The sequence below is a fragment of the Pleurodeles waltl genome, chromosome 1_1, assembly GCF_031143425.1.
Source record: "Pleurodeles waltl isolate 20211129_DDA chromosome 1_1, aPleWal1.hap1.20221129, whole genome shotgun sequence".
Taxonomy (NCBI): Eukaryota; Metazoa; Chordata; class Amphibia; order Caudata; family Salamandridae; genus Pleurodeles; species Pleurodeles waltl.
In genome coordinates, this window is record NC_090436.1 from 743,911,370 (window position 1) to 743,937,373 (window position 26,004).

The following is a 26,004-nucleotide window of genomic DNA, read 5'->3' on the forward strand; positions in this document are numbered from 1 at the left end:
GAAACAGCGGTGTCTGTACTGACGTGACGGACCACTTAGGTCACAGAGAACTCAAAGCAGTAACTCTAGAAAATACATTTTGATCCCTGCCTTCAGAAGAGACTGAGATCTTAATATATCATCTTAGGCCAATGGGCATCCGGAATAACAAAACACACTCTAGTCAAGAATATATTTCTACAATCAAGGAAAAAGACATATATGTCTTACCCCAAACAATGAATACTCAATACCTTTTGAAAGCTCGCAAATCTCTTAAAGAACAAGCTGCACGAAGACAGGTGAAGGCTCAGCATCGACCCAGTTTGACACATGTGTTCGCCTAAGTCCGAAGCTGCATGAAGAAGGGTGAAGGATCACTATCAACACAGCTGAATGCACCAATCCTTTGGCTGAGCCATATACAACAAGTCTCTCCAAGTCAAATCCCATGTGATACCTAGATTTGAAAGAAAGAACTCATAGCTCTGATTGACATGTAGGTCTTCCAAGTCTCCAGTGCACCATTTATAGCAAATTTCCCTTCCTTTACTTCTTGCAGAGAAGGCTACAAGTCAGATAATAATCACAAAATCGTTGGCATTAACAATTAGATTATCTCCTCTCAGATATGGAAGAAGTAAGACAAAATGGTACACTTGGAATGTATCCTTCAGAATAATCATAGTTCTCTAGAAAGCTGAACAAATTACACAATGTAATGTAACCATTTGAAACTAGGATCTGTCACGTGATGAAGAGAGCCCAAGTATATACAAATAAATGAGTGTCTTGCCTCAGCTGCAAGATTAATGAAGCCTTGGTCCCAGATGACAGCACTAGAAGTCAAGAGAAGGTCACCTACCAGTCTAAAGGCTCTTGTTTGCATACAGTGGCCACAAAACAAATTGCCAAGCCCAACTCAGGAGGTTAGAAAAACGCCAGTTGGGAAATTTGAGAGAAAATGACACAATATAAACCTTACACCCACGAATAACTGTCTTCAGATCTGAGACACATGTTAAAAAAAGAAGAAGTCAAGTAAAAAATATTGCCACACAACAGTGCATTTTTGTTTATGTAGAAGTATGTATGAAAAAACAAACCCAGTGTTTGAAGATCTTCTCCACCAAGGAGGAAAAAAGACCTGGGGAAATTAATGGCATTGTGATGCCACCTGGAATTGTGAAGGCTGTGGCTGCCTTAAAGTGCAGCTTTTACAGTACACGGGGTACTCTACATATCTAAACAGTTTCTTTTATTTTTTTCGATAGCTACTCGGAAAGGATGAAAAGGAAGAATACAAAAGAAGTTTGAGTAGCAATGCCGCTTAATTTATTTTAGACCACTTTTTATTTTTAGTGGGATTTTTACATATATTGCATTATTTTATTAACTTAAACAGCAGAAAAAATGCTGCCTGATAGATTTATTTCTCACGTTTGAAAAAAGTGGTTTGAGATCCAGTAGATTCACAGAGCTATTCCAATGTTTATGAATAATAATGAAGACCCTATAATGGAGAAGATCATGATATGAAATCTGGTACCTCTTTTGGTGCCCTGTTTGCAGAGCTCATACTGATAAACAAAGTGATGAGACGTTATTAACTGAAGGTGCGGGAGGCTATTCACTGTAATATGCAAAAAGCGACAGAATGATTGAAAATAATCTCAGTAGCAGCTTATATGAAATGACAAATGCCTGGACACTACGAAATAACATAAGGAACTCCCAAAATTAGAAACAATATAACGGTGAGTAGATGAAGAGCAATGAAGGATACGTTTATGAGCCATGGAAAGATTGCGAAACAAGACTGGTACATTTCCTACCAACTGCTGTACTCTTCTTCATGTTTTTATATTTTTTTATTACACAGAGACCTATGTCTCTGCATTTGTTTTTTGTGAGATACATAATAGTAAATGTTACATACCAATAGCACAGCACAAACCTGAGCCCGACACTGGCACCTGAGCGCATCCACACCCAATATTGTTCAGGCCCCACCTTAAATATGTACATATGGACTTCCAGTCCCTACTCCTCACTGTTCAGGTTCAGTATTAATCCCACACGTCACTTAAAGCAAGGAAGTGTCATTGGCTCATGGCAAACAGAGGCCCTAACAACTGCTAGTGTAACTATCCCCAATGTCAACAAATTCTACTTGCTGCTATTGTCTCCTTCCTTTAGATTCCTGGCAAAAGGGAGAGAAAGAAGGGATGGGTTTCCACATTAAAAATAAAAGGCCCATTCACCCTTTGATGCCAAACTATTGAAAAACAGGCTTGTTAACAGCAAGAAACACAGGAGTGTTTAAAAGTTTAGACACTCAACTATCAATATAGTTAACCAAGGGGAAGTGCTTAACCAGGACTAGTAAGTGCAAACAATTCTTTGAGGGGGGGGGTACAGAAAACACTCAATTTCAAAAAGAAGAAAAGGCTTGGCACAGAAGGAGGTGGTCAAGATACCTCTAAAGTACAAATAAAAAAAAGCCCACTTGTCTATGGTAAGCACAGAACTGAAACAGCTTATGTATATAGTAGCATCCGAGAAATCACAAAAGAGGAAAGAACAGTAGGAGCTACTGTCAAGGGAATAGCAGAGAACGATCTGGAGACAGGCGTCCAGGGCAGCAAGTGAAAATAGAGGGCACACAACGGCAATCAAGGAGGTAAAGTCTTAAAACCTACACAGAAAGTGGTGAAATTAACCTACTACAGGATTCCAAACTGAGGAGTCTTCTGACAAAGCATTAAGCTTTTCCCCTACTTTCCTTTAAGCCTTCATTTGCAAGAACCAATTGTAGCTGAACGACAGGCTCTATTCTTGCATCCTGTTTCTAGAAGACGGCTCTCTAATCCTCTGCTATGATAGCCTTATCTGCTGAACTGTAAACAATACTATCAAAAGAACATGGCATCCATCCGTACTTATTTTGGGAGAATGTTAAATTTCCATAAGCGATAAGCGATCTCTGCCTACCTGCACACTGGGCAGTTGTATCAGTATGATCTAAAATAGGCACATGTCTGAGAAAAGGTGGATAATCTTTGCCTCTTCTCTCTCACTTCTTACACAAAAGCACGACAGAAACATCACAGAAGAGCTTTGTCATGGTCAGAAAACAAAGTCAAGCCTCTGACAGACTGTGTAGCAACTGGGGCGTCATAATTAACATATGTAAGATGCAAGAAGGAATCCAGGTACATTCTCTTGCCAATATTCCCTTGAGATGCCGCCAGGGAATTCTGCTACTCAACAGCAAGGTAAAATGTGGAGCTTCAGTCAAAGGGAAAGAGAATCCAGGGTTGTGGAATTCTGACAGCCTGACGCCCAGGACATACTGTTTGGGGTCAAGGAAAAGAGGATTTTATGTTTCTTTTGCCCTTGGGGTAAGTAGGCCCTACCCCCTGCAGCTCAAACCCTGTGGCTGCCAGTTTACAGAAACACATTATGGCTCATGGAAGGGAATCGTCTGCTGTTAAGGTGATATTCGTGTTCATGATAATGCTTTTTGAACTTGTATTTATAGTTCATTAATGCAAAAACTTTATTATCAGGGTGAGCGCTCTGGGGAATTGTTTTAAGCTCAGACTGCATTACTAATAGCAGTTCCAGTATAAAAATGTGTACACGTTTGCAAAGTTTAACAATATGAGGCTACTTATAATGCTCCCAGAATGCTCTCTGGTTAGATGCAAATATTTGCAGAAGCTTGAAAGCAAGATTGATGATTATTTGCTTTCAAAATAAAATGCTCACAAGCAAATGCAGCTGGGAAAAAACGTTTTGCCAAATTACTGTGAAATTTTAGGTACCATTTCATTGAAGCATCATTTAGTAAATGTTGATACAATCTAGTATTTCCCAAAAATATTCATAATGGAAAACCAGTGTAACCAGTTTCAACAAGATTATTGGAAACATGAAAATAAACAAGCATTGGAAAAGCCAAGGGGTCGGACATTGAAGGTCAGCCTGTTGGCTTTTGTCAATGCTTGTCTTGTTTTTGACAAGGTGTTTGTAAAACTTTCATGTTTATGGGAGCAGCTGGGCCCTCGTCATTAGAACAAACACTGGGTGAAAAGCAAAAATATTGATTGGTCTCAAAAAGCACACATTGCAACAGTATTTAAGAAACATTTGTGTTCCGATATCGTCCTCGTGAAGGAGCCAAATGTGGTCACATTGAAGCCAGTAGATAAAGAGATGCACTTAATAAACACATAAGATCTTGGTTAACACCACGTCTAAATAGATGCCCAATTCTTAAAGAAAGTCACCAAGCTGCATCCATGGTATATGCCCTCACATTAGTGCAGATTTACAGCATCACAAACTCACAATAATTTACAGAAGTAAGCCATGAAATCAGGAAATATTTGTAAACTCCATTTTAGCATAAGAAAATATGCATGTGTAGATTTGTTCATGCGGAAATCTGTGGAGCGCTTACATGTTCACTTTCCCTCCAACCATAGTTTTTTCCTAGTGAAAGAAGTTTTACTTCCGCCCTTGTCAAGGAGGAAATTTAGAACCTTTCTCAGTATGGGAAAAGAATAGAGAAGGGCTGATGAAACCTCCTAAAATATGCAAGTTAGTAGGTTTCCACAGACTCAAAAGGGCATTCCAAACCTGGAACTATTGATTACTGCTACCTTCATCCCCAACATGCAGATCTGTGGAAAGATGGCAAAATAAGGGACTTGCTAGTATTCAAACCTTACTACAGTATGAGCCCTAGCATAATCACAGTGGCTATTATCAGAGCTGTTATATAATGAGATTGCTGCCATAATGTGTTGTGTCACAACACAACACATTTGCGCAAAATGGACAAGTGGATTTTGTTACAGGACAAGTAGATTTAAGAAGCAACCTGTTCAATGGACAAGTAGATATTTTATTAAATTCCACACCCCTGAGAAGACAGGCTAAACAAAGAATCCACAGATTTACACAGCATTAGGCAAGACAGTGGATCTCCAGGGGCCAAACGTGGCACATCAATTAAATAAAACAACAGAGGAATTAATATTAGGAACTGAAAAGCCACAGGAATTAGTCCTCCAATGCATCTAGCCAACTACCATATTTATCCTGTGGTGTAGATGAATTATTAAGGTATTACAATTTCTTAATGCATATGACAACAATGGAATGCGTATGTGTAAGAGATCCCAGAACAGTATATCCTGGTCCAAAGCACCACACATTTCCATTATCCTTGGAGAGGCAGTTTTAGGAACTCATTAAGAGTTTGGCGATCCCAACGCAGGACTGTCATCTTGCGGGGAGGACGCCACAGACATGGCGGTGGCATACCCCACCCCATTACAAAGTTTACGACAGCCTGACCTGGCTGACCAGCAGAAACTTTGAAATATAGCGTTCCCACCGGTCTGACCAGTGGGAACAGTGCAACGAGATAGCACTCAGCTCCCTAAAAGGAGCAGAATATCATCTCGTAACACACAGGGGTCCAACCAGCACACTTAGAATGTGCACTTTCTGCAAAGCAGACAGTGCACATTCTAATGGTGGTGTTTAGGGGGGCCCCTGTGGCCCCCTGCACTTGTTCTCCGCCAGCCTTTTTATGGTGGGGAAACCACCATGAAAAGGTTGGCAGACAACAAGGTTGTAATCACTGAGTTCTGCGCCGCCCTAGCTGATTAAAACCAAGACTGCTGTCACCCTGTCGGAATCATGGATCCTGGCAAAGATGACAGTTGGTTGGCGGCCCGACAGCCAAACCTATAATGTGGTGGACGAAACACCACAGCTGCAGCGGTCTGACTGCCACCGTGAGGCTGGCGGTCTTGTGTCCACCGGGCTCGTAATGAGGAACTCCGTCTTTGATGCTGCATGGAAAATGTCCTTGGCTGACTAAAGCAGTTCAAATGGCAGGATTCTGGTAAAACAAGATTTTGAAGACTAGTATTATGTACTCCCTTATGAGATATTCCTGCATTTCTGAAAACCTCTCCGAGGACTGGTTTCACTGTTCACTACTCTCCCTTCTAGTAGCATTAATGCCTTTCTTACCTTAACTTAAAGGTGAAGGAATCAAAACCACTCACTAAAGAGGCTTTTGTACACTTAAGAATGTATGCCTCACACATTTTCCTCTCTACCAATGAGTCATGCTTGTGAGCTTTGAAGTGGACTAACTTTTTCAGAGTCAGATGAGCAGGGACCAATCTACGTTACTTCAATATGATTCTTGCATGTACCAAGAACTATTTCGCTTTGCTGATAAATGGTCAAAGCACGATTATCTCTCAAAGAACCTCTACCATTCTAAGAAATTGCTTTCATGTAGAACAGTAAATAATACACATTATGCAAACACTAGGGATTACTACTGTGGCAAAATTAAGATGGTAGTAGTCTAGATTATCCTTGTTTTTGACCGAATTCATGATGTTCCTGGTTGTCTCCCATGGCATGAATACTCTAGCAACACCATTTAAGCCAACTTTTACCTTTGCAGGTTGCTACACTGAGGGTCCATCCAGACTGCTATGAAGTCATTGTGGTCTAGGTACACACATTGCAACTGCACGTTTGAAATTAAGAGGGATGTCTGCAGTGGGCGTTTGAAAGTGGATCCTTTTATTTGTTGGTAAATGACACAACAAAGGACATACTGCTTAGTCTGTTTTTATAGAGCTGGCCACTAAAAGTGTTTTTGCAAATAGAGAAATTGTGGCCGCCACACCAGCATAGGCAGATGCAACACCCTCATGCACTGCTTTAATGAGATCTAATCTCTGGGCTTTGTAAAGGATCACACAATCTCTCACCCCTGGAATGGTTGTGAATGCAGTGTTTTGGGCACTAAGATGGCAGGAACATTTTGTAGGATATGCTTTTGTTAAAGGCTTGCCATCAGCCGAGGCTTTTACCGCAGCCAGTCTCATTATCCAATCTCATATGAGAACGAGTAATTGCAGCAAAAGAAGCTGTAGCTAATGCAGATTTGGCAGAGTCATCAGCCACAGTGTTTCCTACAGTGTGTGGACCTACATGTTGATTGCCCAATGTATGTAGTACATGAGCCTTTGGCAGTATGTCCTTATAATCAGCTACCCTCGCCCCACAAGTTTCTATGCTTGATGGTGCTATCCTTGGAATCTCTGAACATATTCAGGCACCAGTGGTGTAGGTAATCATTATAGGACAGAACACAATAGTATGAATCACACACAATCAGTGTTGAATGTTCGGGATATATTTGTTACAGTGTCAAAACAACAGCTTTAAGCTCTGCCAACTGCAGTACAGTCCCCTAAGGTCTACGTATTGGTATTATGAAGGTGGAAAGGACCTTCCCGCATTACCCCACTTACAACTAAGCAAGCAGCTGAGTACTGATGCTTAGTATCTATAGCTAGTTGTGCTAAACCATCTGTATAAATGACAGTTCAATATTGATCAAGTGGTAGTAAGTTAGTAGGTGCAGGGTATTCCTGTTCATATTGAAGGAATTCTTGGGTACAAAGTTTGGGGTCAAAGATGTAATCAATATCGGTGGCAGTCAGGGAGGGTGTCCACTGAATCCATTGTGGATGTAATGCTCTAGCATTTGGAACGCTGGCTTTGGTGACCGCCTCAACTGCTGGCACCAGGGTAACAACAATAATGTGTTTCCCCTGGGCAGGTGGCCTCTCCTTGATGACAGCCATCTTTACAGCAGTCAAAACCTTCTCTGTTGGTGCAAAACATTGTTCTGCAATAGAATACAAATTGGATTTGTATGCTTTGGGTACCGTGTCACCCTCATTAAATGTGACACAGATGAACCCCATGGCACCAGAATTGTTTGTTGTTTCGTGTGTGTAAATGTTTTGCTTTTAACATGACTTGTTGCAATTCTCTAAGAATGCCTGTGTGTTCTGCTGTCCAGTGTTTGCTCTAAAAGTCTGGCTGAATTAGATCATAAAAGTTTTTATGCGTTGCGCATAGTCAGGTATGTATGTTCTGCCAAAGTTAAAGAAACCGAGCGATGACTGTAGTTTCTTAAAGGTATTTGGAGTTTGCAATTGAGAGAATTTTCTCTAGAAAGCGCAAGGCCAGGCTCTTGCCTTCATCTGATAACTCGTATCCAAAAAATAGGACACTAAGAAAGGCAATTATTTTTTTTTTATATAGAATTTTTTTGCCCTGGGTTGCAAATTCTAGCAAAATTCGATCCACCCTGGTAAATGTATACTGATGTTGCCATCTGTGAGATAGATGTGATACATATAGGAGGAACACCTTGGGGTCAATATCATGTAATATTATTGTTACTCGGGATGAAAACAACCTTAGCCTGTTCTTTTAGCCTTGAGGAAAATGGCAAAAACACTGTTGCTAGCCAAGTGTGCTAAAGCGCTTAGATCCCAACTTTCAGGTGGCAGAAAAAAACAGTGGAAATATCAGTTTTGTATTTTTTGTGCACTACATTGTTTATTAGTGTTGTAGTGTGCATTCTGTATTGCATATGTGTGTGTGTGTGACTGTTCAAATGTCTGTAATCTAAGACTATTCTGTATGAATGGTCTAGTTTAGCAACAGGGAACAACAGGTAATTCACTGCATAGACACAGGGTTCTATTACCCCCTGGACCTCAAGCTGCGTGAGATGCTGAGGCTGTGGTAAGGACCTTACAGTTATTACATGGTAAGGGGAATCTTTATCCCACCCTATGTTTGTATATAAATATGTTCTGCATATACTGTAAAGCAATGATCCCTGCAACCAGTGCCTACTGGTGTGTGGATGACGCAGATGTCTGAAACAAAATCCTTAGGACTGTTTCGCCAACCATTGCCTTTTGGCAGGCTAAGATAACCACAAAGTAGTAGTTGGTGAAAGTCTGTGGGTTGATCAAGTGGTCCATGAAGGTCATGGTTGCTGCTTTCTTGAGTGTAGAGTGCCTCCTAGTGGTAACAGAGCAGGCTCTTTTGGCTTTACTTTAGCAAGTCTGGATGCACTTGACCATCCAATGGGCAATACTGGCCTTAGAAATAGGCTGGCCCTTGTGGGTTTGGCTATGAACAACTGGTCAGGTTTGCACAAGGGTTTAGTTCTGCTGATGTAATACATGAGAGCCCATTTGACATGTAAGGTGTGGAGAGCTCTCTCGGGTACAGAGTATGGTTCAAGGAAGAAGACTGGGCGCTGTGCAGTTTGGCTGAGGTGAAAAGAAGAAACCACTTTGGTGAAGAACTTTGGGTTGGTTCTAATAATTACCCTAGACTTCAAATAAAGGTTCTTGAGACACGTTGTGGCTGTGAAGAAAATGTCTTTCTAGAAGAGGAACTGCAAACCGCAAGAGTGCAAAGGCTCAAAGTGGGGTCCCAAGAATCTGATAAGGACCACATTGAGATTTCACGCATGAGGACTCTGGGAGGCATGATCCTTTTGGAACCATTCAAGAAGGCCTAGGAGACTGTTCATGCTTTGCATGTAAGCGGCTATGGCTGCTAAATGGAGACGTACAGAAGTGTATGCGAGGCCTGATTTCTGCAGATGGAGATGGTAACAGAAAATGTCAATGTCAGTAGTTAGAGGGGGTATATCTGTTTGGGGATGCAACAGTGGACTAATCTCTTCCATTCTGCTATGTAGCAGGCTCGTGTGGTAGGCCATGCACCTTTGTGGAAGACACAGGTAGCCAAACTCTAGGACCTCTGGCGCCAGATCTCTACATTGAATTGGCTGGGGTCTGAGTTTGTGATCTGACCTTTGTTACGGGTGAGAAGAGTGGTTCTACTAGGCAGCTTCTTTTGGGGGCTGACTGACATGACGTGGAGTGTTGAATACCATGGCTTTCTGGCCCATGTGGGGGAGCTACCAGGGTTGGTGTCTGAGATCCCTGCCACATCTTAAGCATCATATATGGAGAGAGGTGCAAAAGTATTGACAAAGATTTCTGACCAGATCATCCACAGTACAGTGCCCATGGGCTGTGGGTACCCACAGGCGAAGTTTGAGCATTTTGCGTTTCCATAGGCAGCAAAGAGATCTATGTGTGAACTTGTCGATACATCCTGCTGAGCAGGTCTCCCAAGTGGTAATCCTCCCCTGGAAGGTATTGTATTGTATTGTATTGTAATCGTATTTATATAGCGCTTACTACCCCTGACGAGGCGTCGAAGCGCTTTTCGATGAGTAGCACGCTACTCCGGTACCCAACAAGAATTAGTGATGGATTAGTATAATTTAATAAGGAGTACAGTTTTAGTATTATTATGAGTTAATTTGAGTTGCAGATATGAGAGTTTGTTAGTTAGATTGACTGGAGTAATGAAGGGGTGGAGGAGGAAAGAAATCCAGAAGTGTTAATTGGGAGTTTATCCTTCATTTACTCAATCCAAAGGCTTGAGATGAATAATAGGGGAGCGGAGGGGAAAGAGGATGTGGAAGGGTTAGGGAGAGCATAGAAGTAGGGTGAGATGAATGCAGGAGAATTTAGTAGGGTTGTGTGGGAGGTCACAGAGGTAGAGTGAGGTTTGGTGAGTTAGATGTGGAGGTGGAGGGGAAGAGCTTAGGCAGAGATATTTAGGAGATGAAAGTGGTCGAAGGGATTTGGGATGAGTCCGAGTGAGAATGGAGGATAGTTTGATAGAGACATGACATAAGAGTGATGGGTAGATAAGTTTGATAAAAAGAGAGCAGAAATTCATAGATATCAGGAGCCATGCAATGATCCACAAACATGCCAGGCACAGAAACAACATATACACATACATACACATATATATTTATACACACACACACATGAATAAACACACATATGCACATAACAATACATAATTAGAATCATGGGTAAAAATACTTAGTCAGACAGGTTTAAAAGAGTGTGTGTGTATTTTATTGTTATTGGTTTAGTTTCTGTAAAATGAGCATCGTGGCCTACCCAACCGGAGTATTTTCTACGAGTATGTCAGTAAGCGTTACCTAGCATGTTTTATACGCCCCGTTTATATTGTACACTAAGGGTACGTGATGGGCCACGGGGTAAACGTCTCCAGCAACCTTGTGTGCCTTTGGCAATGTGATTGTTACTAGTGCGTCTTTGTGGAGATGTCCTCGTGATTCTGAGCATCAACAACGCACCACCGGAAATCGGCGGTAAACGCAGTGGGGTCGTTTTGGAAAGCTGTCCATCATCCTGGTAAAAGGCGGGAATTCCTTTACCTACTTCGAGGGTGGACGGGGCGTGGCTCAGCGGGCGGAGCTTACAGGTGCTTTATAAAGGGAGAACCTTCTACTCTGTGTCTCCAGGAGAGGAAGATAGAACCCGCACGTCACAGTCAGATACAGATTACGCTCCAGTACATCATCAGTTCACCTCCAGGAAGGATTCTAGATCTTTTTTCTGCTATGGGATCTCTGAGCGCACAGCCTTGCTTTATCTTTGCCAAGCCCAAGACTTAGGGTGGCTTGTCCTTTCCAGAAGCTGAGCTTCAACTGCGGCACCTGCTACGTTTATATTTGTAAGTGCTTTTTTTGAGGTTTAGTTTCTGTAAAAATGAGCATCGTGGCCTCCCCAACCGGAGTATTTTCTACGATTATGTCAGTAAGCGTAAACCTAGCATGTTTTATACGCCCGCTTATATTGTACACTAAGGTACGTGCGTAGGTATCGCACGGGCCGCAGTGCGCTGTTGAAAGAAATACACCCTGGACACACACTTGGACCGTTACGCTGACCGGCGGGGAAAAACTAAACTCCCGCCTGCCGAGTCAAACACTTTATTATCTTTCTTAGTCAACAGGGGAGATAAACCCTCCGGCATGCACGGGGTTTAGAAACCAAACACCCCTGTGCGCCGGGGAACGTGGAGCGGTCCCCCAAGCATAACACTGTGTCGGTTTTTCCTCTTTCTCTTTTAATGAGTTTCTGCCTCTTTTGGGGGGCCCCGGCTGCATCACCCCCCAGAGCTCCCTTCAGTCCTTTGTCTCGGCCTGAAGCTGTGTAAGGGGCTGGGGGCTGGTGTTTGGTACTCAGCCAGAAGGTGTATGCAGTGGCAGAGTGCCCAATGCCAAGTCTGCCAAGGCTGTTGCAGCAAAAGAGAAAGTGAGTGCTGCCTTGTTTTGGGAGGTAATATATGGTCATGTTGTCTGTTTTAATGAGGCATATAGGAAGTAGCTTAAGACAGCTGATGTGCCACCAGGAATGAGGAGGTGCCCAGACCCCCTGTATGGTTGCATGTTCACATGGTTGAAGTGCGCTCCTTCGCCGGCGAGCAAGGAGTTCGTGGTGATGGTGACTTGCAGACTGGGGTCTTGGAGAGGTCTGCCTTGCAACAGGTCGTTGATGTTCCATCACTGCAGAAAGCAATGGATGCTGGTCTTTAACAATACTACATCTTCCTATTGACCTTCCACTTGTGACCACTAAGCCGAAAGACATTCTTGTAGATGACGCATGTGGAGACAGGTGTGGGGTACTATGGCAATGCAGGAGGCCATCTTGTCTAGCAGGTACATCTGACTGCGAGTTGACAACTGGGCTGAAAAAGAGGTAAGAACTGCTGGAATGTCAACACCCTCTATGGACTGTGGTAGACTTTGCCTGTGACCCTAGGGACTATATTCAAGGGCTTAATTTGGAGGAGTTGCAGGGAGGACTTGGGGGCACTAATTGTGACCTAGGTTGTAGAACAGGGAGATGGTAGCAGGTGAATGTGCTAAGCATTGGTGCTTGCCAGTGCTCTTGATCTGCCAAGTGTAGAGGCAGGTGAAAATGTGGATGCCCCCAACCCCTGTTAAGGGGACATCCAGGCATTTTGTGAAAATCCTTGGAGCAAGGCAGTTTCCTCAAGGAAAAAGAAAAGTCTCTTCCCTATGGCTTTTATTGCGATTTTTATGGAAATATATTTTAGGAGATCGTTCTCTTACAAGTACATTGTCTTTGGGGGAATGAGGTTACTTTCGGTGGCCCTTAGCCAGGAGCAACTTGTCTTGTCTCTCCCTGATGACCCCTATGCAGCTGTAGTTATCCTAGCCATTGCTAGTGATGACTGTGAAAAACAGAAAAAAAAAACAAGGCTTGCTTGCATGAACGCTGCATTTAGGCTGCACCCAGCAGACAAAACTATTGGTTAAAAATTATTTGATGATGGAGTTAATACAGACACCCATCATGAATGAAACCTAAAAAGAAAAACCAAAATAGAAAAAGTCAAAGTGAGAAAGAAAATCTCAAGAACCGAAAAATGGAAAACACAAAGGAGGAAGACGGAACAAAAAGGGGAGCACTGAAAAGCAGTAGAAAGACAAATTTTGATATGAATAATCCAATTCATTTTGGTTTAACTGTAGCAATACTTGCCTGTGGATTTTTCTTGTTGAAGCATTTCATTTGAAATTTTGCAAGGCTCTTGGTGTAGCTTCTCGGATGGGATGGTAGGATGTTCTTGTTGATTTTGCTTCTGGGATGGAATGGTAGGGTGCAAAGTTTGAGGCACTATATCTGACATTGAATTGGTAGCTTTCAAAATACTGCTTGTACTCCGAGGGCCAGGAGGTAGAGGCGGAGTGAAAAGGTGGCTTTCAGGGACAACCTCAGGGTTTGCATACTTTTGAATGGGATCTGGCGTCTTTGTGATTTTAGACTGTAAATTTTGGGAAACGGGAGCAACCGGAGGTTTCATTTTACTGGAATCTGATGAAAGACCATGGGTTTGTCGCAGTTCGTCTACCTTAATTTGGAATAGTTTATAAGCTGCCGTCTCCTTAGCATTTAGGAACCTGAGAAAACATCATTTAACATATTAGAGACATCGGATTTCACACATATACACTCAAAATGTAATAAAAGAACAAAAATCGGGCAAATAATTCTATAAAAATAAAAAAAACAGATTCGGTTTCACAATATCACTTCCATTTCTTATTGAAATGTTACAACATTTAAATATATGTTGAATGTGGTTATGTAAGCTGCACAGTACATGACAGAGTCTTTATCCGTGGACCTGTGTTCACCTTGAACCTACCTTCCCCCCAGAGAAGGTTTAGATTGCACAATCTGCGATACCATTGAGAGTCAAGTGCTGAAGCGGCACTTGGTCCAATTACTCAGGAACCATAGTAGGTCGGCCCCTGGGACATCAGGAGTTAAAGGCCTCAATCCCCACTGTTGGGCCCAGTAACTCCTGGTTGCCCCATGGTCCTCTCAACAGTGTTCTGACACCAACGAATAGTAAGCATGTAAACATGAATGACAAAACTTAAAGCCAATAGTAAGCAATGGGAGCAATGCCTTCCTACGAAAGCTTTCAGCATGTATAACATATGCCTTTGCTGTGCTGTTTGGCAAGTTTCAAACTAAAACTTAAAGGCGTCCCAAAACACCTCAAAATTTAATCAGTAAAAACAATGACCTTGATCAGCAAAACTAATTGAAAAATGTCTCTGTACAAGTTGAAACAATCATTAAAAACAAAACCTAACCAATCCAGCTTCTGTGAAGGATGCACCACTGAGAATGACACCACTAAAATAATAAACAATATTATCTCCAAACTGGACAGCTGTGACATCTGCCTTCTCCTGTTGAACAGCACACAGCCTTCAAGACAATGGACGGTCAAAGTCTGATCCACATTCTGCAACCATGCATATACTTTACAGACAGGGTTCTCACTGGATTTATGTAATTTCTAAAGAACAGAAAACTCCATCAAAGGATGGGGAATTCCTCCGCAGAAACTGACCTGTAGTGCACCCTTAGACTTTAATTAAGGTATGAAGCCTCTGAGAATCTTGATAGAGGAAGTCAGTGTCACAATTCACCCATATGCAGACATCAAAATTTCCTTTTAAAATGTTCTTCATTGAAGACATTCACAAACTAAACGCCTCACTGTACGAACTCAACAATTTGATGTCTATGAACATTCTATAACCCACCCCAGTGAAGAATTAATTGTTCTAGTCTCAACTCAAATACAATTTCAACCTCCAACTGTCATCAGAACTCCACAATGAAGGCCTCATAAAAAAAAGCTCTCTTCTGAAGTAAAATCCCAGGGTATTTAGATCAATTATCGCTCTAGAAACCTACATCCTGAACACTGACAAAAAGTTGCAAGAGCCAGTCTACACGCTTTAAAAAAAACCTCTCAAACTCTTGCTTAACCCGTACTACTTTTGCTTGGTTGTGCAAGCTCTAGTAATTGGACATACCGAGCATGGCAAGGGAACCATTCCTGGCCTCTCTGTAAGAAGTGGCAAAGAACTATTTGAAGCAAGAATTAAGTTTAAGATGGCCTATACTAACTGTCTCTGGGGCTCTTTGACACTAGGAAGTACCTTACCTCTCATTGCTGTTAAAAATGTACAGAGGTATAACATCTCAGGAGTAAATACAATTTATAATTGAAACAGATTAAATTCTTGAGGTGTCTTAGAGTCCTTCTCAGGATGGCTCCCTCCCTGTGGACCTCTTTTTCCGAGGACCATATCAGCCAAGAAGGCCTTCAATAATTCGGGAAAAATTTAAGTGGAACTCTGCTCCCTTCTTCCACTAATCTTCCCCTCTTTCCTCTGCTCTTCTCTTGCCCTCTGATTTACTTAATCATTTTTGTGAACAAGTAATGGACTCATAGTAATATAGCTGTAACGTGCAGTTTAAACCTAATGTTACATTTCAAGGAGGTATTGATCTTGTTGGGATATCTCAAATTCTTTTGGTTGTCTATTGTAACTCACCCTAACATTGTTTTTTCTTTAGGTAGAATAATATCATACAAACATCTAAAATAAATAAAAAAGCCCACTCCAGCCAAAACAGTACACACCTTGGCCTTGGTTTTGGTTATTATCAGAATCGTAGACATTTGCTGTGGCACTGTACCATTTGTCAGTCCCAAGTTGCATGCAACAGTAGCAATTGCGTTTCTAAAATTGTGACTAGATTATAGCAGAAGTAATTTGACAGGTTGTTTCAATGCGACTACAGTCAGTGCTGCTTCAAAATGCAGCAGCTCATCTGCTCAAGGGATTAAAGGACAAGTTACTTACCTTCAGGAACGCCTTATCTGGTAAAGACAATATCTAGTGGCGGATTCCTTACCTTAGAATTTTCTCAAGGTGTCAGTCTGGATCAGAAGATTGTTCTCGACCAGTACCCCTGCACGCCGTTAGGTGGCATCGCTCAGCTCCGCATCCGTGCCGTAGATGATACCGCTGGTCCTACATAGTTGCCAACCCTGGCACGCTGACGTGTTCTTCATGACTTACCAAGTCAAAACTGATGAGCCATGAAGAACATGGTGCGTCAAAACTAGGGTCCTGAAAGGGAAGTCCTTGTCCCTGGAGATCAGTTCGCAGAACAGGGAGGATGGGTGGGTCGGTACAGAATTTGTAACTACATAGTATCTCTACCAGATAAGGTGTTACCAAAGGTAAGTAACTTGTCCATTGATAAATACATCTAAATGCAGATTCCTTACCTTACAATAGATACCCAAGCAATATCATCCCCGCAGGTGGGTCTACGAGCCAAGATCACACCAGAAAGGCTTGCAGGACTGCAGAGGCAAAGTGCCCATCCCTACAGACCTGACTGTGAAGGCAGCAGTGTTTGGTAATTGTGTGGAGATGCCCACGTTGCCACCTGATATATATCCAGGACTGGAACTCTGTGTGTTAATGCAGTGGTTGCAGCTTTAGCTCTGGTAGAATGAGCATGCAAGCCTTCAGGGGGTTGCTTCTTAGCCAATGTGTAGCAGATTTTAATGCAGAGTACAGCCCATCTGGAGATGGATCCCTTCTGCACTGCCTGACCTATCTTTTCAACCACATAATCAACGAAGAGTTGATCATCCAACCTGAACTCTTTGGTACAATCAAGTAACAGCACCAATGCTCTTTTTGAGTCCAGGTAGTGGAGTCGCTCCTCTTCCTTAGAAGGATGTGGGGGTGCGTAAAAAGTAGGCAAGGTGATGAGTTAGTCTACATGGAAGGGCGTAACCACTTCCGGAAGAAAGGAGGCCCGTGTGCCAAGCACCACTTTGTCAGGATAGATGGAAGATAGGTGGCTTAGATGACAATGCCTGCAGCTCACTCAGCCAGCATGCAGATGTAAAGACCGCATGAAAGTCTGTTTTCAAAGTGAGACCGTTGGAGCACATACCAGGAATGTCAGAAACAAATTCAAATCCCATTGCGGCATTATAAACTGGGAAGGAGGAACATATGAGTAAGACCTTAAGAAACCTATTTACAATAGGGGATTTAAACAGAGAAGGATGATCAGGCATCCATATGAAAGCAGAGATTGCTTTGGGCACTCTCAAATGTTATTTGTCTGCAGAGTCCTGCTGGGCCAACAAAACTATAAACAACAGAACATCAAGAGAGGGGGTCAACAGACTTGTCTCTAAACTGTGCCACAAATTTCTTCCAACGACAGCTGTATATAGTTTGGTGGAATGTCGCCTGGCTGCCAAGATAACGTTACAGACTTTGGGCAGAAGGTCAAAAGCTGTCAACTTCTGCCGCACAATATCCATGTAAGAAGGCAGAGACTGGGCATGTTCGGGTGGAGAACCCTCCCTTGTTGCTGCGGCAGAAGATCCTCCCAAAGGGGCAGTCTGATAGGAGGATCGATGGCCATGCTCAATAGCTCGGGTTACCACACTCTTCGTGCCCAGTCCGAAGCCACAAGACTTACTTGGGCCTGGTCATTCTTGATCTTCTTGAGAACTTTGGACGGAAGGGATATAGTTGGAAAGGTGTACAGAAGGACGGAACTCCACTTAGAGGGAGAGCCGCCGTAGAAACAACGCACTATACTTCTGACATTACGCGTTCTCTGCAGAGGCAACCAGATCTAACCAAGGCTCTTCCCACTGCTGAAAGAGACGTTGGGCCACCTCTGGCTGGAGAGACGGTTTGTGATTGATCAAGCAATGTCGGCTGAGTTAGTCCGCTCTGACGTTCAGAGAGCCTGCCAGGTTTTGAACCACAAGGGATATGCCCTGCTGTTCCAGCCATGTCCAGAGGCGCAGAGCCTCTTGACAAAGGGTCCACTACCCCATTCCGCCCTGCTTGTTGCAGTACCACTTGGCGATGGTGTCGTCTGTGAACACATGCACTACCTTTCCTTTCAATGCTAGTCTGATCACCCAGAGCTCCAGCAGGTTGATGTTAAGTCCAGACTCCACTGGAGACCAGATGCCTCTGCTCTCCACCTCTCCCAGGTGGCCACGCCATCCCAGTAATGAAACTACTATCAGATCTCGTTAGGGAATGGAGAGGGATCTGCCTCTGACCCAATCACAGTTCACTAGCCACCACTGCAGATCTCGTGCAGTTGCTTCCGAGATCTGAACCATGTTGGAGAGATTCCCCTGATGCTATGCACACTGGAACTTCAGGTCCCACTGCAGAGCCTGCATATGCTATCAGGCATTAGTAATCAGCAGCATGCAGGAGGCCATGAGGCCCAGCAGCCTCATAATCATTCTCACCGAAATCCAGGATAGAGGTTGAAACACTGGTATCATAGGATGAATATCCTGGACTGGGAGGATAAGCGCAACACAGCACTGTGTCCGGAATAGCTCCAGTCCGAGAGTGAGTTAGTGTGACTTCGGCACACTGATAGTGAACCCCAGCGAATGCAGGAGGTCCGCCATAGTCTGGGGGTGAGAGACAACAGCATGGCGCGAGCCCGCCTTCAACAGCTAGTCTTCGAAATGAGGAAAGACTGAAACCCCTGATCTGCGCAGATGATGCGACCACTGCCATCACCTTGATGAAAACCCGAGGGGTGCTGGTAAGGCCAAAGGGGAGCATGGTGAACTGAAAGTGCTTGTGGCCTACCATGAACCGCAAGTAACACCTGTGGGCAGGCAGGATGGGAATGTGGAAGTAAGCATCCGCCATATCCAACGCTACCATCCAGTCTCCTGGGTCCAGGGAAGATAGAACCTGAGTCAGAGTGAGCATTTTGAACTTCTCCTTCATGAGGAAGAGATTGAGGGACTGAAGTTCTAGGAGAGGGCGGAGGCCCTTGTCCTTTTTGGGCACCAGAAAGTAGCAGAAATAACAACCACAACCTACTTCTGGCACAGGGACACCTTTATGGCTCACCTGGCCAAGAGAGCCGTAACCTTCCCGCGAAGTAACGCCAAGTGATCTTCTGTCATCCGATCAAAGGATGGTGGAATGGATGGAGAGGTAATCTCGAAAGGGAGGGAATAGTCCCTTTAGACTATCAGCAAAATCAACCTGTCTGACCTGATGGACTGCCAGTGGAGTAGGTGATGACAAATCTTGCCTTCTACTGGTCCCTGGTGGGGAATCATCAGAATAGAAAGGTTTAGATGCAGCTGCAGGGGGGAGGGGGGTGGACTAGCTGGACCACTAGCTCCCTGATCCACATGGACGGTGTATCCCATGTCCCTGGCCACTCAGGGGCTGGGCAGCATGAGCGGCACGGTGGCTGGAGGGGAACAGACAAAGTGGGATGCCCCTTCAGTAGCCACGAAAGGGGCGAAAAGCAGAATGAAGGGGGTGAGTGGCAGCCAGGAGGCCCAAGGACCTGGCCGTAGCACGAGAATTCTTGAAGCGCTTGAGCGCCGATTCTACTTTTCCTCCAAAGAGACAGGTGCAATCAAAATGCATGTCCGTAAGGTAAGACTGGACATCCCTGACAAGTCATACGTCTTCAACCAGGCGTGGCGCCTCAGGGGCACCTTCAATACAACCGCTCTGCCAGCGAGTCAGTCGTGTCCAGCCCACATCTGATCGTGAACTTTGCTGCATCTCTCCCATCAGCAACTCCTTGAGAGAGTACAGCCTGGGCCTCTTCCCGGACATGTGGCAGCACCGGCGCAAATGTATCCCACAACGTTTGGGATTAAAGGCCCAAAAGGCATGTGGTGTTCCCAGACCGCAATGTCAGACTAGAGGAAGAAAACAGCTTCTTCCCAAGTTGGTCCAGTCTTTTGGATTTCCTATATGGGAGTGCAGAAGGGAACGCGCCCTGGGATGTAGAGGCTTGGATAACCAAGCTCTCAGAGGTGGGGAGTTGCGTCAGGAACACTGGGTCAGTTGGAGCAAGTCGATGGGCAGGCAATAGTCCTGTTCACAGGAGCCCCTGTGCTGGGTTTGGACCATGTACCCAGCAGGACCCTGGTAAGGACTTCATTAAAGGGCAAATATGGGTTCAGAGGATGAATCCCCATGATGAAGACGCTCTGTCAGGAGGTTAGTCCTGGCTGCCACCGAAAGCATCTCAATGCCCAGGACCTCGGCCACTCTTCGCACCACCACAGAATAGGATGTTGCCTCCTCCATACCCACAGTAGGGGGAGAAAGCATGCCAGTGTCAAGGGAAGTATCCAGACCACTGGCTTCACCCAGATCCGTATGCTAGTCCAAAAGGTCTTGATGGGGCATTCTAAAGGGTTTAGCTACCCTTCCCACTCCTCATCGTACCCCCAAACCATAAGAATAAGAGTTAGGATCTAACACTGGGGATAGGCCCCTGTTGAATTCAGAATCTGCATTGTGTGATGCCGATCCAACTCCATGTCTGAGTTGGCAAAGGAGAATGGGTTTGACGCCACCCAGGTGCACGTGGAGCATCTGAAGCATCAATTTCAGAACTGGCGTCAGTGAAAGTCTAGGTGCTATGACCAACGCTGGTTCAGATCCAGGCGCAGATCCATGGGTGCCCCTGGAGCCGAGGCAGCTGGCGTTTATACCCTAAGGCGGCCCTTCCATCCTCACAGGGGGAAGGTGGGGTCAGACTGTCCAAAAACAAGGCGCATGCCCTCATAAAACTCTATGAGTTGGGCAGGGATCACTGTGGCTCCTGGAAATCTCAGGGAGGTGCAGAGCCGACCCAGACACAGGCTTCGAGGACGGAGGCCTAGAATGACAATGTTCCTACTCCCTCGTCTCACTGGTGGACGAATGAGGTGAAGTTGAAGAACGTTTGTTCTTCTTCAATGACTTCTTGTGCCTCAACTTATCCAATTGCCCAGAGGACTTGGAGTGGGACGACGATGAGGCGGAGCTCTGCAACTGATCCTGGGACCTTCCTCACAACCTAAATCAAGACCTATGCAGAGCCGAATGCCGGGTCGCAAGGAGCTTTAGGGAACTGCCCCTCAAAACGTTTGGAGTCATGGCTTGGCATTCAGAGCACAACTTCGGGTCGTGGTCGTGCTCCAGACACCATAAGCACACAAGGTGCAGATCTGTTATGGACATTACCTGATGAAAGGATCCACAGGGCTTGAATCTGCTCTTACGCAAAGACATCCTCGAAGCACCAGGAGTGTAGACACTCAAAAATCTTTGACAAAAAGTTTAAAAGGACCAGTGAAAAAAAAACTGAGTGGGTAGCTCCTCTTCGGATCAGCGTTAGGCTGGCGCAGAAAGAGAAGAACTGATGTCAGCCCACGGGGGTGGCGGCTATATAGGAACCGTGATGACATATCTAGTGCGGATGGTGCAGACAGACGTGGAGCCAATCAATGCCACCTAATGGCGTGCAGGGGTACTGCTCTAGAAAAATCTGCAGATCCAGACTGATGCCTGGGGGAAACTCTCAAGTTAAGAAATCTGCAACTAGATGTCCATCAGATTTACTAGTGCACTAGGATCTCTCAACACACTTTTTGTGAGCAAGGGAGTCACGTTCAGCGCTCTTACAACTGTACCCAAAACAGTACAAGTAATGCTTGTGTTAACTGTTGCAGAATACCATTGGCATAACCCTAAAAGAGTTCTCATATCCACCAACATAGCACTATTGCGGCAACCAAACCCATCAGAAAGGGGGGGGGTGAGTTTCCCCTGTGGCCACTGCAGGCTTCGCAACTCCCTTAGGTCATTTCTTTAGGCAGTAATCAACATTGCCAAACTTTTAGAATACACTGAAAAAAAGTTAAAAATAACATACAAGCAACACACAACAATGTTAAAGGTTTGAATGCCCTGTAACACAGTGGCCTAGAAATGTTCAGCTAATTTTATGTTTTAAATACTGTCAATAAGCTGTTAAGTCCAAGTCGTGGAACAGTTTTTGCACTGTTGGTCTTCCAAGTGTAGATACAGTACAAGAAACTGTAATAAAACTAGCCATTAACACAAAATTTAACATTGGCAATTGCTTGCCTACTTTCGTAAGAGGCCAATCAAATGGTTCCAACTTAAATGAAGCAAATCAGCAGTTTTTCTTGCCTTTTTAAGTTGCCTCTACAGTACTGGAAGAAAGCAGTGCAACAATATACATTAAAAGGTTAATTATATATGAAGCCACAGAAGACCAGGTTTAGCGCATACCCACCTAAAATCAATGTAAAATAACAAAGAGAGGGTAACTTACACAGGATGAGGACATATTGGTGCCCCAAACATTGGGTCACCATTGTTTCAAGGAGAAGGGGGGAATACAGCAACTTACTCAGGTGGCTGAGAAAATGTATTATATCCAACGAGGAGTTGCTGACAGAGCTCTGGCAGGATAATCTAACTTCTGGTTGTCAGAATCAGGGATACGGCCACATTAGATCAATCACTAATCAAGCGACTGAGTTTGAAGTTAACACCCACATAAATAAAATACAGGGTTCATCTAATCAGAAAGTTAAATAGAGTTTGGCTGTCATTTAAGAAGTTCAGATAGCCACCCAAAAGCACCTTGGCAATAGGAACGGACTACAAAAAATGAAGAATGGCAAAAGAAAAATCCACAAAACAGGCAGAGTCTGCCAATCTTGCCTGGCCCACAAAATGTGCTGTATTTTGAGAAATTATCAATCAAGGGAAAAACAAGTTTTACAGCAGAAGGCACAACTAGTTACCCACAGCCAATGATATATGCAACAAACGCAACTGCATATTATAAACCTCTTTCACTACTTAAGCTATCAGACACACCATATAGCCTACATACCAGAATTCAGGATTACTCGCCATTCTCTGAATATTAATTGCTTCCATCTCTGGTCCCATTTCAATGACAAGCCGTGCTAGTTTCTCTATTGTAACCTTCATTTTTGCATCAACTACAAACAAAAAATAGAACAAACCGTGTTTGAGACTTGTACTGCTTAGAAATCAAAAGGAAGGTGTTACTGAATGGTGGTGTAAATGCTAAATTTTGTTATTTTTTGAAGCAATATATATATATATATATATGGAAAATGTCACTTACCCAGTCAACATCTGTTCGTGGCATGTTGCGCTGCAGATTCACATGCGGTGCACTGTTCCTGCCATCTAGTTTTGGGCTCGGAGTGTTACAAGTTGTTTTTCTTCGAAGAAGTCTTTTCGAGTCACGGGACCGAGTGACTCCTCCCTTTCGGCTCCATTGCGCATGGGCGTCAACTCCATCTTAGATTGTTTTCCCCGCAAAGGGTGAAGTAGGAGTTGGTAAAGTAAAGATACTAGAGGTGCCCATGCAATGGAGTAGAAATGTATGCACATAGTGTGTAGTAAAGGAATATTTATTTACATATTTACAATTTACATGCAACTAAAACGGCTACAGGCTCCCGGGGAGGTGGGAGAGCGCATGTGAATCTGCAGCACAACATGCCACGAACAGATGTACACTGGTTAAGTTCCATTTTCCGTTCAATGGCATGTGTACCTGCAGATACACATGCTGTGCATAGACTACAAAGCAGTAATCTCCCCAAAAGCGGTGGTCAGCCTGTAGGAGTTGAAGTTGTTTGAAATAATGTTCTTAGTACAGCCTGTCCTACTGTGGCTTGTTGTGTTGCTAACACATCTACACAGTAATGCTTAGTAAATGTATGGGGCGTAGACCAGGTGGCTGCCTTACAAATCTCTGTCATTGGTATATTACCAAGAAAAGCCATTGTGGCGCCTTTCTTTCTAGTGGAGTGTGCCCTTGGAGTAATGGGTAATTCTATTTTAGCTTAAAGGTAACAGGTCTGAATGCATTTGACTATCCATCTGGCAATGCCCTGTTTGGATATAAGTTTACCTGCATGAGGTTTTTGAAAAGCTACGAACAATTGTTTTGTTTTACAAAATTATTTTGTTCTGTCAATGTAATACATTAGCGCTCTTTTAATGTCTAATGTATGCAATGCCGTTTCTGCTACTGATTCTGGTTGTGGAAAGAAGACTGGGAGTTTCACAGTTTGGTTTAGATAAAACGGTGATATGACTTTTGGTAAAAATTGTGGATTTGTACGGAAAACCACTTTATGTTTATGTATTTGTATAAAGGGTTATTGAATAGTAAACGCCTGTATTTCGCTAACTCTTCAAAGTGAAGTGATGGCTATTTGAAAAGCTACTTTTCAAGTCAAAAATTGGATTTGACAAGAATGCATGGGTTCAAATGGTGGACCCATGAGTCGTGTTAATACAATATTAAGATTCCACGAAGGTACTGGTGGTGTCCTTGGGGGTCTGATTCTTTTTAGTCCCTCCATAAAGGCTTTAATAACTGGGATTCTAAAAAGCAATTTTGTATGTTTAATCTGCAGATAAGCAGATATTGCAGACAGATGGATTTTAATGGAAGAGAAGGCTAGATTTGACTTTTGTAAGTGTAGTAAATAACTTACAATGTTTTGTGTGGAGGCGTCTAATGGCATAATTTGATTAGCCTGGCAGTAGCAAACAACCCTTTTCCATTTATCAGCGTAACAATGTCTTGTTGTGGGTTTTCTTGCTTGTTTAATGACCTCCATACATTCTTTAGAAAGGTTTAGATATCCAAATTCTAAGACTTCAGGAGCCAGATTGTTAGGTTGAGCGATGCTGGATTGGGGTGTCTGATCTGTTGTTTGTGTTGTGTTAACAGATCTGGTCTGTTTGGTAGTTTGATGTGGGGTATTACTGATAAGTTCAACAGTGTGGTGTACCACGGTTGGCGAGCCTACGTTGGTGCTATAAGTATTAGTTAGAGTTTGTTTTGACTCAGTTTGTTGACCAGATAAGGAATGAGCGGGAGAGGGGGAACCAGCTGATCCATAGAGCATTGCCCTTGGACTGAGGCTGTGGGTACCTGGACGCAAAGTTTTGGCATTTTGCATTTTCTTTTGTTGCAAACAGATCTATGTTTGGTGTCCCCCAGCGGAAAGAATCTGGGGATGTATTTCCCATTCGTGAGTTTGCTGTTGATCTCGGCTGAGATTGTCGGCTAACTGATTTTGAATGCCTGGTATATATTGTGCTATCAGGCGAATGTTGTTGTGAAATGCCCAATGCCACATTTTTTGTGCTAAGAGACACAGCTGTGACGAGTGTGTCCCCCCCCTGTTTGTTTAGATAAAACACTGTTGTCATATTTTCTGTTTTGACAAGAATGTGTTTGGGGGCTAGAAGGGGCTGAAAAGCTTTTAATGCTAGAAATACTGCTAGCAGTCCTAAGTGATTTATGTGAAGTAGTTTTTGTTGACTGTCCCATTGACCTTGTATGCTGTGATTGTTGAGGTGAGGTCCCCACCCAATCATGGAGGCGTCTGTTGTGATAATGACGTGAGGCACTGGGTCTTGAAAAGGCCGCCCCTTGTTTAAATTTACAGGGTTCCACCATATAAGCGAAGAGTGTGTGTGGCGGTCTATCAACACTAGATCTTGGAGTTGCCCCTGTGCCTGCGACCATTGTTTTGCTAGGCACTGCTGTAAGGGCTGCATGTGTAGCCTTGCGTTTGGGACAATAGCTATGCATGAGGACATCATACCTAGTAGTTTCATCACAAACCTGACCATTTATTGGTTTGGTTGCATGCTTGATCTTATATTTTGAAACGACTGAACTCTTTGTGGACTTGGAGTGGCAATTGCTCTTTGTGTGTTAAGTGTGGCTCCCAAGCATTGCTGTATTTGAGATGGTTGTAAATGCGATTTTTGGTAATTTATAGAAAACCCTAGTTTGTGTAGAGTATCTATTACGTATTGCGTGTGAACGTGACATTGTTGCTGAGTGTTGGCTTTTATTAGCCAATCGTCTAGATATGGGAATACGTGCATGTGATGTCTCCTTATATGAGGTGCTA

General features: G+C 43.6%; 1 protein-coding gene across 4 annotated transcripts in view; it reads right to left on the reverse strand.

Annotated features, from left to right (window-relative positions):
- The window catches only part of LOC138287177 (uncharacterized), a 228,397-nt gene that overhangs the window by 128,043 nt on the left and 74,350 nt on the right, over nucleotides 1-26,004 (reverse strand). For all 4 annotated transcript variants that reach the window (XM_069227542.1, XM_069227540.1, XM_069227545.1 and 1 more), the window contains 2 exons: nucleotides 22,917-23,028; nucleotides 13,323-13,741 (listed from right to left, as the gene is read on the reverse strand). In XM_069227542.1, coding sequence (XP_069083643.1) covers nucleotides 13,323-13,741; nucleotides 22,917-23,028 — 531 coding nt within the window. The remainder of the gene's footprint in view (nucleotides 1-13,322; nucleotides 13,742-22,916; nucleotides 23,029-26,004) is intronic.